The sequence below is a fragment of the Kogia breviceps genome, chromosome 3 (assembly GCF_026419965.1).
Source record: "Kogia breviceps isolate mKogBre1 chromosome 3, mKogBre1 haplotype 1, whole genome shotgun sequence".
In the NCBI taxonomy this organism is placed as follows: Eukaryota; Metazoa; Chordata; class Mammalia; order Artiodactyla; family Physeteridae; genus Kogia; species Kogia breviceps.
The window spans coordinates 150,883,229-150,895,770 of record NC_081312.1 but is presented as its reverse complement, the minus strand read 5'-3'; the positions used below and the strand labels follow the sequence as shown (position 1 = coordinate 150,895,770).

The 12,542-nt window shown below is 52.1% G+C and overlaps 1 protein-coding gene across 16 annotated transcripts in view; it reads right to left on the bottom strand.

Moving 5' to 3' along the window:
• The window catches only part of SEMA4B (semaphorin 4B), a 91,398-nt gene that overhangs the window by 17,355 nt on the left and 61,501 nt on the right, over nt 1-12,542 (bottom strand). For 15 of the 16 annotated variants that reach the window (XM_067029913.1, XM_067029920.1, XM_067029915.1 and 12 more), the window contains one exon: nt 7,363-7,618. In XM_067029913.1, coding sequence (XP_066886014.1) covers nt 7,363-7,471 — 109 coding nt within the window. In that variant the 5' untranslated portion in view covers nt 7,472-7,618. Of the gene's footprint in view, nt 1-7,362; nt 7,619-8,127; nt 8,271-12,542 lie in introns of those variants that run through there. The other variant, XM_067029919.1, reaches the window with a different exon arrangement.

Sequence of the window (12,542 nt, the reverse complement as noted above, 5' to 3'; positions counted from 1 at the left end):
GGCTTGGGATCTTGCGTATTTGGGTGGCACAGCTCAGCGGGCTGGAAACCTGTGAGTCACACTTTCTATCTCCCTCTCCCTCACCGTGGACATCTAATCCATGATCAAAACCTGCCAAGACTCCCTCCTCAATAGTGTCCAAATCTATTCCCCTCACCATCCCTGCTACCTCGGGCCTGAACCGGGCCACTGCCCTCTCTCACCCGAGCCACTGAAGCAGCCTCCCATCTGGCCCCTGCCCCCAGCCCAGCTGCTACACTGAGGTCAGAGGGCTCTCTGGGGACTGTCACGGTCCTGTGTCCCTATGTCCCAGCCCCTAACTCGCCAGCCCTTGCCACATTCCCCTCCCATTTCAAAGGAGTGAACTTCGACTCAAGGTCCTATTTCTCCTCGCCAGTCTTTGCTCAGGCAGTCCCTCTGCCTGGAATGCCCTTCCTTCCTTTTGACTAACTCCTACTCACCCTTTGAGACTCAGCTCGGTTTCACCTCCTCCAGGAGGCCTTCCTGAATCCCCGGCTGGGCAAAGGCCCCTTCCCTGTGCACCCATCATTTCCTGCTCACACCTCTCGCGGTGCACTGGCCACATTATTTGACAATGATGGGCCTCAGATGCCTGTCTACCTCACCAAGCTTTGATCCTTGAGCATCAAAACTGTCTTATTATTTGTAGCCCATATTTGTATCATCTGGCCAGGGGAGTTCCAAGGAGTTGTTCAATAAACATTTGTTGATTGAATGAATGACTAAGAGAGTCCCAAGTCCCAATTCAGGGTGCTCTGGTCCAGGGACGGACACCAGATTCAAAGGGGGCAGTCCAGAGGTCCTGAAGCCTCACGATCACGAGACTGTGTCTGAGAAGCATGGCCCCTGCCCTGTCCCCTCCCTAGAGCTCAGTCCTGGAATCCCAGGGTCTAGATGGAAGTGTGACAGCTGAAAGTGCTGCAGGGAGACAGGAGAGGCCACAGGGACAGGAAAGGAGAGTCACAAGGTCTGTGTGTGAGTCCTGACTATTATCACTGACCAGTTAGACAAGATACCTGCCATTTCTGGGAGGGAGCCCTTGCAGGGTTGCTGGGAAGACCAAATAAACACAGCACATGGAAATGCCAAGCTCCCAGGGTTAGGGGGCCACCAACAATTAGGACTGGCCCTACCCATGCCGCCCCAACCCCCGACTCCTCATCCTTGCTCTGAGTAAACCCCCAGCCCCTGGCCACCTCGGCAGCCCACTTGTACAGGGAAGGGGACAAGGGCAGGTGGGGGTGGAGCCTCCTACAGGCAGGAGCCCCTCTGAAGGGGTAGCTGCTGCTTCCCCCCAGACCATTGTTATTCAATGGAATGAGGGCTAAGCCTCATCAGGTCTTCAGAAGAGCTGGAAACCTGGATTTTTATAGAAAATTTCCTGAGTTTTAAATATTGGTGACTCATTAAAATTTTTCTAAAACACTTGGATGCCAAACAAAATAGATCTCCATGCTGGCTCTGGCCTGTTGCTCCCCCGTTTGCAAACGTCTGTCTGAGATGTTTGCCCCAGTCTCCGGCGCACCGCGCTCCTGGCCAAGTCTGCTGGGTCTGCCCTATTTCCGACCATGGCTGTGCCATCAGGGCCTTAGCTGGATCCCATGTCCCATCCAAGGAGTGACCTCAACAGATTTCTTTACCAGATGGAAATACATAACCTATCAATTGTTCAAGGGCTGAGCTGGGTCATTTCGCTGCTTTTGTACATTTCATAGGTGAAGCAGGAGCCAGATGTTCTCATGGAAAGAATGTGATTCTTGAGGCAGGGAGCTTGTGGTCCAAGGCTTCGCCCCAAAACTTCTAGCTGCACGGCCCTGACAATATGAGTTCTCTTCTCAGAGCCTCGGGTCTCTCATCTGTACGAGATGAAACAATACCACCTCCATACCCCAGGCCAGCACCCAGCACACATTGGGCGCTCCCTTCCGGGCTGTTTTCTTCCCTCTTCCAGTTAACACCTCTCTCAGAGGATGGGCAAGGGAGGCCAAGAGAGAGGCGGCAAGTCAGTTCACTTGGCCCCTCTTCCCTGGTGGCACAGTGGTTGGGAATCCACCTGCCGATGCAGGGGATATGGGTTCAAGCCCTGGTCCAGGAAGATCCCACATGCCGCAGAGCAACTAAGCCCGTGAGCCACAACTGCTAAGCCGCATGCCACAACTACTGACACCCGCGTCCCTAGAGCCCATGCTCTGCAACAAGAGAAACCACCGCAATGAGAAACCCGCGCACCACAACGAAAGAGTAGCGCCCGCTAGCTGCAACTAGAGAAAACCTGTGCACAGCAACGAAGACCCAATGCAGCCAAAGATAAATAAATAAATAAAATTTTTAAAAAAGAATTGAAGATAAAATGAGAGGTTTCTGTTTACTGTCTATCATCCTCACTGAAACCCCCTCACTACAGACCCCCCCCTCCTCTCTGAATGCCACTAAGCTGTCAGGATGGGCTTCTCAGATGGACCCATGAGTGCAGACCAAAGAAGTCCCACGGGGAACAGGTCAGGTCGCAGGCTTGCAAGGCAGAACTGTGTGACGTGGACAAGATACTTGTCTTCTCAGAACCTCAGTTATCTTAACTGTAAAATGGGGATAATTCCATCTACCATGTAAGTGGAAATAATATACTAAAAGCCTGGTGCCCACAGTAGCCCTATACCTGTTACCTTACCTTCTACCTTCTTCTAGGTGCTGGATGGTGGAACACAAACATAAGGACGCCAGCTGTGCCACCTAAGGGCTGGTTCCTGCCCCGCAGTGGGGACGGTCACACAGGAGTGGTGGATGTCTAAAGAGTGACCAGGGGGACCGCACAGGGCTCTGCTTTCCATCCTGGACTCAGGGGAGCATTGCCAGGACAGGGAGGTCAGAATGCGAGGAAGAGGAGAGGTTGGGGGAGGGGCTGGGGTGCTGGCTAGGAAAAAGCAGCAGCAGGAGCTCCTGAGGTCAGGCCAGCCCAGACCATGAGAGTCTCACATTTTCTCACTCCTCTTCCCCCTCGACCCACACAGAGGAACACATCAGAGGCCTCCGATCCTGAGCACCCAGGGATGGGGGAGTGGGGCCACAGGCCCTAAGAAAGGGGACAAAGGAAGGCATGACGGACATGACCTGAGTCCAGCTTTTTCTCCCGGCCCCGTGCCATCCTCTCTGTCTCCCCTGTCTAGGAGAGGAACGTGCAGGTGTATCCAGCTGTGCCCCAAAAGTTGTGCAAGCTCAGAGCTTTGCTGGGCTGGCACACAGGCATTTCAACACCCAGCTAAATGTGGGTTGTGCAGAGGGCAGAGTGAAGGCAACCAGGGACAGGGAGGAGGGAGAGGTGCGGTCCAGCCCCAGGCAGAGGAGGTTCTCGGGGCAGAGGAGGACTTTGAAAGAGCTGAACCAGGAGCACCTGAAAAGTGGACTAAATTAAGCAGGACCCCTGACGATGGCCTCCAATCAGCCCTCGGGGGACTTGCTTGGTCTCCTACCCCGGGTTAGGGGGTAGGGTCTGCACCACTTCATTCCCTGGCTGGAAGGTCTTAGCACCTAGCAGAGGGCCTGTATACAGCCAGCGCTCACCAGTATCTACCCAATTGATGCAAATAAGCTCACCCAGCAAGGAGGGCAGGGAATTTCCACTACAAAGAAGAGTAGCCACTATCCTTTACGGGGACATGGCACGTGCCAGGCACCGAGCCAAACACTTTACACACATTATTTCACATAATCCTCTCAGGACCCTGAAAGATGGATCCTGCTATTACTCCTATCTTGCCAATGTGAAAATGGGCTTGGAGGAGGTGGGCACTTGCCCCAGATTGTGCAGTGAGCCATCTGTTAGCACCACGGTTCCAGCTCTGCGCTGAAGGGCCATGAAGATGCCAGCCCACAGGACAGAGCTGAAGACAAATGCTCATGTCAAGCTGAGGCCACATCAAGGAGGGAGGGAGGCCAGTAACCATCCAGGAAAAGACTTTGAAAGTGGCTTGCATGGGGCTTCTCAGGGCAGCCATGACCCTGGGTGCCCGCTCCAGGTCAGAGGACAAGCAGCTGATTCAGGCCAATGCGCTGTTCTCTGTGCTCAATGGGGTTTTGTTGACTGCGGTTTGCAGGCCTAGGGATTTATATCCAGTCTAGTTTGGAAACACTGTGTCCAGAGTCTTCCAGCCAGGCACTTCTGGGGCAGAGGGAAATTAATAACTCCTTTTAATTGCCCAAATAAGGGGACCCGATATGACTTTCATGAGCATAGGAGCAGGTTGTTTTGTTTCTGCCCACATGGCCAGGCTGGAAGGCACGGCACATCCGGGCCCATTGTTTCCACTCCGCATCTCTCCTGCTCCTGACCACTGCAAAGCCTCTGTCCTGACTGCACAGTCTCCGATGCAACAGAACCAAAATTCCACACGCTTCTTTGAAGCATCCCTTTCACAGAGACAAGATACCTCCTCTTAAGGCCACTGCTTGCCTAGCTGACCCTGGAGACCCCAGTCCTCCTCCCACTCCTGTCCACTGGGTGAGACCTCAAGTGGGGCACCCCCTCCTTATGGCCCCAGGAATCTGCTGCTGATCAACAGTAATGAGGGTTCCGTACAAAGGACCTCAGATGCAAACTAGATGCTCTACTTCCAAGGATTTTGTTTAAAACCACAGACACAGGCCATTCTCCCTAGGCATCCGGGCCCTTGGAGAGCCTGGGTGGGAATTCAGTACAGGAGGGCAGGTGGCAGGAAGCGGGGTGTGCTCTCCGTTCCATGCCTCTCTCCCTGTTCTGTGAGGGAGAGGCCTGGGGCTTCAATCCCAGCATCCCATGGTCACCATGGGCTTGCCTGGTATGGGCACACTGCTAGGAACATCTAATGAGCCCCCAGGGATGAGGCAGGAAACCGCCTCAGGCCATGCTCGGAGGGTGTGCCTGCTCAGTCACCGGGGATCCCCTCTGGGGCTCCCAGCCAGCTGGGAGGACCTGCATGTAGATGGGAGGGGGGCAGGGTCCTGGAGGGAGGCCGGGGAGGCGAGCACTCTGGGTGCAGCGCAGTGCAGCTCAGCAAAGTGTGGATACATGCTCACGAGTTCAGGGGCTGGGGTGCTGCTAAACGATGCCAGGGCTTTGGTGGAACTAGAAAAAGAGGTCCCCTCTGGATAGTCCCAGCCTCAAGAACAGAGCGGAAGGTCTTTTTCTCTAGGCTCCACAGCTTGGAAAGCAGAGTATAAACTGCATTTCAGGCCCTCCACCCCTCAACTGGGCACCTCTTTGCCATGCACAAAATGTGTGCATCTGTGGGTCCTCACAGGTGAGCCTGAGTGTCTTAGTCCTTTTGGGGGGTTAGGATTTTAACATATGAATTTTGGGGGTACACAGACATCCAGACCATAGCACCGCCTGACCTGTGAAAGGTGTGCTGGTGTGTGACCGTAGCCTGTACTATGGCCAGGCCATGGTGCTGAATACGTGGAAGTGGGCCAGGTTTCAGGGCAGTGGGTAGTAATGACCAAGTGTTCTAGCTGCTCTCAGGAAGCAGGTCCTCTCAGTTCCTCCTCATAGCTCCCCCTTCTGTCTTTTAGTCACAATGTGAGTGGTCCCCAGCCAGCTTCAGAGTTGGACACAATACCTGCTACAGTTGACATGGCCCTGTGAGCCAGTCCAGCTTTCCCAGGGCCAGAAGTGGAGTCCATCAGAGCCTTTGTTCCCCCCTCATCTCGCCTTCTTGCAGAGCTGAGAGGGTCTAAGGGCAAAGGGAGTGGTGGCCACAACAGAAAGAATAGCGAGGCAGCAGGCCTGGGTCTGGATACACATGTTATCTTCACTTTCCCAGCTGGAGCACCCAAGGGGCTGTGGTCAAACTAACACACCCCAGCTCTGGGCAGGATATGCCAGAATGAAGCCTGTGCTTAACACGTAGCAATGATGATAGCTAACACTTATTAAGCGGGTTCTACATATCAAGCCCTGCCCTAAGCACTTTTCAAACAGAAAATGATTTAACCTTCACAACTTTGAGGTGGGTGCTATCATTATCCCTATTTTACATATGAGGAAATCAAGGCCCAGAGAGGCTAAGTAGCTTGCTCAAGATCACACGGTTACCCAGTGGCTGAGGCAGGATTTGAACCCAGGCCATCTTCTCAGTATTATCCTGCAGTGTCTCAGGTAGGGTTTCCCTAGTGGCCCTGACTTAATTTAAGTACTGATTCTGCTACTCCTTCCTTTTATAAATGAAATGCTTTTAGAAGTGGGATGCTATAAAGAGAAGGAAGGCTGGTACAGTTTTAGTCTGTAAACACTAATTTATACATCCTTTATTCTAATTCATTCAGTGTGACAACCGACAAGTTAAAGGGCTTGGAGAAACATTATTGGGCGTCTATATATGTTACCTAGTAATACACCTGGTTTCATGAAATCTCCAAGATAGCCTTGCAAAATACCTATGACAGTGCCCATTTTACAGATGAGGAAACTGGGGCACAGGGAAAAGGGACTCACTTGCCCAGTAGCAGAAATGCGACTGGAATCCAGGTCCCTCTGATTTCAAAGACTTGGAAAAGCAACCAGATGAAAGGGGTGGTGGTGGTAAGGAGAGGGGAGAGTGGAGGGCTGGAAGGGAGGGGGCCAGAGAAGCAGACGTGAGCACCAGGAGAGGGACGTGGCCAGTGAGAATGGTACTCCAGGGTGACTCTGAGGAGCAGTCCTTCCCAGGGCCTGGAAGTCTCGGAGCCCAGAGCTTCCCCCATCCCTAGTGTGGTCGCTCCCAGGCCCTGAGGGCATCCCACCAAGCCTGGGCGGGGGGCGGGCTGCGCTGGCCCACCGGGGTGAAGAGGCGGAGGGAGAATGGGGCACCCGCCCCGTCGCGGTTCCCGAGTCCTGCTGCGACTTGCTGTAATACCAGACCCCAGTGTTTATGGGACTGCAACCAAGGCCCCCTCCACCCCCCTCCGCCCTCAGGGGCGGGGTGGGGGCACCGCGGCTGGCTCTGGTCAGCATCAAAGACAAGCAGATGGGCGGGCGGACCATCGGGCAGCCAGCACCGGGGGTGGGGAACGAGGCGGGGGCGCCACCGCCGAAAGGGCGCCCTACCAAGGGACGAGCAGAGGCGACAGAGCGGGCGAGAGACCGCCTCCCTGCCCATTAAAAAGAATGGAAGAAAGGGGCCCGCGGCCTCACAGCTCCCCTCTCCTCTCCCTCCTTCCCGGGAGCGTTCTGAAAGGAGGAGAGATCCTAATGGACCCCAAGCCTCCGACAGACCCCCCTCCCTCCCTCCCTCCTTTGTCACCACAACCTCCGCGCAAGGCACCTCTCCGGCCGCCTCCCCTCTCCCAGACCCCAGCCCGCGTCCCCCGCGGGGTCGCCCCAGCACTCACCCAGAGGCAGGCTGATCCGAGGGGCGAGCGCCCGAATCGGAGACGGCGGTAGCAGTAGCAGGAGCATCAGCAGCAGCAGAGGCGGCGGCGGCCGGGTCCCCCGGCCCATCGCGGCGCGCGGGACTCGGACAGGGAAGAAGCGACGGCGTCCTCCGGGCTCCGGCTCAGGTGGCACTATAGGACTCGCGGGCGTCTACTCCACCGCGAAGATCGGCCCGGGAGTCGGTCGCCGGGCCCCCGCCTCCGGACCTGGGGGCTGGAACCGGGTGGGAAATGGGGTCACGTGGGCTGCTGCGAACCCTAGCCCCTCCGCCCCCAGCGGTACCGCGGTCCTCCACCAGCTCCGTTCGGTCGAAGCTCGCCCGCGAGTGCGGGAGGGAGGGGCTGAAGGAGGAAGTTGGGCGGTTAGTCCAGCCTCTCCCTGCTCCACTCGTGCCCGACCCGCCCCTTCCCCCTTCCTCCTTCCTGGGCGCTAGAGGCTCAAGGGGCGCCAGCTGGGTGAACCTAGCTTGGTGCGCGTCCGGAGGGGGCCAAGCCTGGGGGTCAGTACCAGCCGAGACCGCGGGAACGCGGAGGAAAGTAGACCCCCTAGTTCCCCGCCCCCACCTCTCAGACCCTCCCACAGCCGCCCCGGCCCCTTCCGGCTCCTCTAGGACCCTCAGTGTGTTCATTTGGGAAAACGTTTGGGTCTCTACACTGCGCTCCCGTGTCTGCTCCCTTTATCCCTGCCGCCCCCAGTCCCCCCGCCATGCTCCTGGCACCCACTTGTCTGTAACCAATGAACTCCGCCGAGCTGGTACTGACTCCGGGGCTAGTTGCTTCTGCACCTAATTGCTGAGCGGTCATTCCACCTTCGGTCTTGAGTGTTCACTACAGGCTTAACACTTAATCTAAGTACCCTGCGGGGTCATCCACGCTTGGAATTCTGTCCGCACCAAGCCAAACCTCCGATGAGGGGATCCGGGCAAGATTAGCTTAAGTGGGATAATAGGACTTAATGTACTGCCAAGGAGGTGGGCCTTCTCCACAACCTGCACGTAGCCTGGCAGGGGAAAGTACTCCCTAAGGCTGGAATTCCAGAGGCACCCACCCTCAATCCTCCTGCAGTGTGAATACCCAGGGGTGGAGTTCAGTTGTGCTGAGACCAGGGGTTTCAAACTGAAGACTGGATCCCTTAGTGGATCCTGAAGTCAATTTAGTGGATCACTATCAGCATTAAAAAAGAAATAGGGGGCTTCCATGGTGGCACAGTGGTTGAGAATCTGCCTGCTAATGCAGGGGACACAGGTTCCAGCCCTTGTCTGGGAGGATCCCACATGCCGCGGAGCAACTAGGCGCGTGAGCCACAACTACTGAGCCTGCGTGTCTGGAGCCTGTGCTCCACAACAAGAGAGGCCGCGATAGTGAGGCCCGCGCACCCCGATGAAGAGTGGCCCCCGCTTGCTGCAACTAGAGAAAGCCCTCGCACAGAAACGAAGACCCAACACAGCAAAAATAAATTAAAAAAAAAAAAAGAAATAGAATGGGGCTTCCCTGGTGGCGCAGTGGTTGAGAGTCCGCCTGCCGATGCAGGGGACACGGGTTTGTGCCCCGGTCCGGGAAGATCCCACATGCCAAGGAGTGGCTGGGCCCGTGAGCCATGGCCGCTGAGCCTGTGCGTCCAGAGCTTGTGCTCCGCAACGGGAGAGGCCACAACAGTGAGAGGCCTGCATACCACAAAAAAAAAAAAAAAAAAAAAAAAGACTAATGGGGTCATGTCAAAAGGATATAGGGCCAGCTGGATGACCAAACTTGGGACAATTTGAGCAACAGAAAGCATAATGAAATAATGGATTCTAATGCATCAAAATAAAACAATCCATTAGTCCACAGTAAAACTCGGCAAAGCACAGACAGAGAAAGAGAAGGGCTAGAAAGGATGTTTTTCTCTGTAGAAAAATGCTGCCGGATAAATGTAGAAGAAATGGTAGACTTCGAAAATCGAGATTCAAACAAGGATAATCAGTGGATGCTAAACCTTTGGGTGGCAGATTTTTAGGAAACTATATTAACAAGGTCTCAAAATCTGTCCCACAGATGACTTTTACTAATTACCAGTGGGAAAATGTTTCTCTAAGGGAGAACTCTGGTGGCCACCATCTTTTCCTTTTTTTTTCCCCCAGTGGACACCATCTTAATCAAGTGGCCAAAAGTAATATCACTGGTAGTGGGACTACCTGATATCATTTACCTCCTGATACGAAGCAATAAGAAATATACAACTCATCAACCATTGTAGCAGAAGTGTCTATCCCAGATCTAATAATGAGGACACAATCAGACACATCCAGCATTCTACAAGACAAATAACCTGGACTTTTCAAAAAGGTCACACTGATGAAAAGACAAAAAGGACAGGGGAACTGTTTTAGGTTAGGAAACTAAAAAGGCATGATAATCAAATGCAATATGTCAACCTTGTTTGAATTCTGAAGAAAAAAAAAAGCCATAGAGCAATTGGGAAAATTTTAACACGCACTCTGTATTAGATGATATAATGGCATTATTGTTCATTTTCTTAGGTTATACTAATGGTATTGTGTTCTTAGGAGAATGTCATTGTTCTTTGGAGATACCTGCTGAGGTTAGTAGACGTGAAGTAGCATGATGTCAACAAGTTACTTTCAAATGATTCAGCCAAAACAAGCATGTTCTTTTGTGTGTATGTATTAGAAAGAAAGAGTGTGGGGACTTGCCTGGTGGTGCAGTGGTTAAGAATCCACCTGCCAGTGCAGGGGACACGGTTCAAGCCCTGGTCCGGGAAGATCCCACATGCCACGGAGCAACTAAGCCTGTGAGCCACAACTACTGAGCCAGCGTGCTGCAACTACTGAAGCCCATCTGCCTAGAGGCCGTGCTCCACAACAAGAGAAGCCACTGCAATGAGAAGCCCATGCACCACAACGAAAAGTAGCCCCTGCTCGCTGCAACTAGAGAAAGCCTGCGTGCAGCAACGAAGACCAATGCAGCCAAAATAATAAATAAATAAACAAAAATTTAAAAAAAAAAAGAAAGTGTGAGTGCTACTGTGGCAACGTTTTAACAGTTGGTTAATACAGAAAGTTATGGGTGTTTTTTATTTGTTTTTTGGGTTTCTTTTTTGCGGTACGAGGGCCTCTCACTGTTGTGGCCTCTCCCGTTGCGGAGCACAGGCTCCAGACGAGCAGACTCAGCGGCCATGGGTCACGGGCCTAGCCGCTCCACAGCATGTGTGATCTTCCCGGACTGGGGCACGAACCCGTGTCCCCTGCATCGGCAGGCAGACTCTCAACCACTGTGCCACCAGGGAAGCCCATGAGTGTTTTTATATCAGTGTTTTGTAAATTTGCAGTGGGGGGGAACTGAGTGAGACGGGGCCCGAAACAGAGCCCACTGGAAACCTCCATCCGGGCTAAAACTGATCAATATCCTTTGTAGGTTGAACAATTAGCTATGTATCCTCCTTACTGTACCATTCAGCCCACATTTCTTCATATTATCCATAATAATAATAATATGAGGGAATTCCCTAGTGGTCCAGTGGTTAGGACTCCATGCTCTCACTGCTGAGGGCCCGGGTTCAATCCCCGGCCGTGGAACTAAGATCCCACAAGCCACATAGCACGGCCAAAAAAATAATAATAACAATAATATGAAAAAAATTGCAAGAAATCTTATTGAAATCAAGGTACTAGCCACAGCATTTCCTTCTATCTTCTGCTTACTGCTCTTACCTAGAACAGGGCCTGATAGTGCATGTGGTCAATTAAAATTTGTTGAGTGCCTGAATCTCCATGTCAGGTAGCTTCTCAAGCCACAGCAAGGCTGGTTTGCCCTAGTGTCTTGGCATGGCTTGTCTGACTGCTATGCTCCTCTCCAAGATGAGGAAGGGGCTCATGTAGACTTGCTTGGTGGTTAATTATATCTTGCTCATGGCAGCTCAGATGCTTTAAGTATGTCTTATGCCAACTTGGTGGCAGGCCCCTTGAGAACAGTAATGGGTCTTGTCTTTGGAAACCCCACTGCCTAGCATGGCACTCAAGCAGGATCCACAGGGCAGACAAAATGAGGGACCCAACTGTTGGCCTGGAGATGAGCCCTCTATTCCATGACCCCAGCACGGTGGCCTCAGGCCTTGTGGGCTCCACTGAGGAAAAAACAGGAAGATGACAGAGAAAAACCTCATTTGAGCTGACTTCCCATGGGCTAAAGAGTGGTTCCCAAGTCAACGCTGTGTCTCCTGCTCCCCTGTGCCACTCTGGGTTGTAGGCAAGTCTTTCTCATCCAGAACGCCGGTGTTTATAAGGAACTCAGGAGGTGGCTTGGAAAGAGTATAAAAAGATGCAGAAAAAGCTTTTGACAAAATTCAACACCAATTTATGATAAAAACTCTCCAAAAATTAGGCATAGAGGGAACCTACCTCAACATAATAAAGGCCATATATGACAAACCCACCACCAACATCATTCTCAATGGTGAAAAACTGAAACCTCTAAGATCAGAAACAAGACAAGGATGTCCACTCTCACCACTATTATTCAACATAGTTTTGGAAGTCCTAGCCATGGCAATCAGAGAAGAAAAAGAAATAAAAGGAATACAAATTGGAAAAGAAGAAGTAAAACTGTCACTGTTTGCAGATGACATGATACTATAAATAGAGAATCCTAAAGATGCCACCAGAAAACTACTAGAGCTAATCAATGAATTTGGTAAAGCTGCAGGATACAAAATTAATGATGCACAGAAATCTCTTGCATTCCTATACACTAACAACGAAAGATCAAAAAGATAAATTAAGGAAACAATCCCATTCACCATTGCAACCAAAAGAATAAAACACCTAGGAATAAACCTACCTAAGGAGGTAAAAGACTTGTACTCAGAAAACTATTAAGACATTGATGAAAGAAATCAAAGATGACACAAACAGATGGAGAGATATACCATGTTCTTGGATTGGAAGAATCAATATTGTGAAAATGACTATAGTACCCAAAGCAATCTACAGATTCAATGAAATCCATATCAAATTACCACTGGCATTTTTTACAGAGCCAGAACGAAAAATCTTAAAATTTGTATGGAGACACAAAAGACCCCGAATAGCCAAGGCAGTCTTGAGGGGAAAAAAACGGAACTGGAGGAATCAGACTCTCTG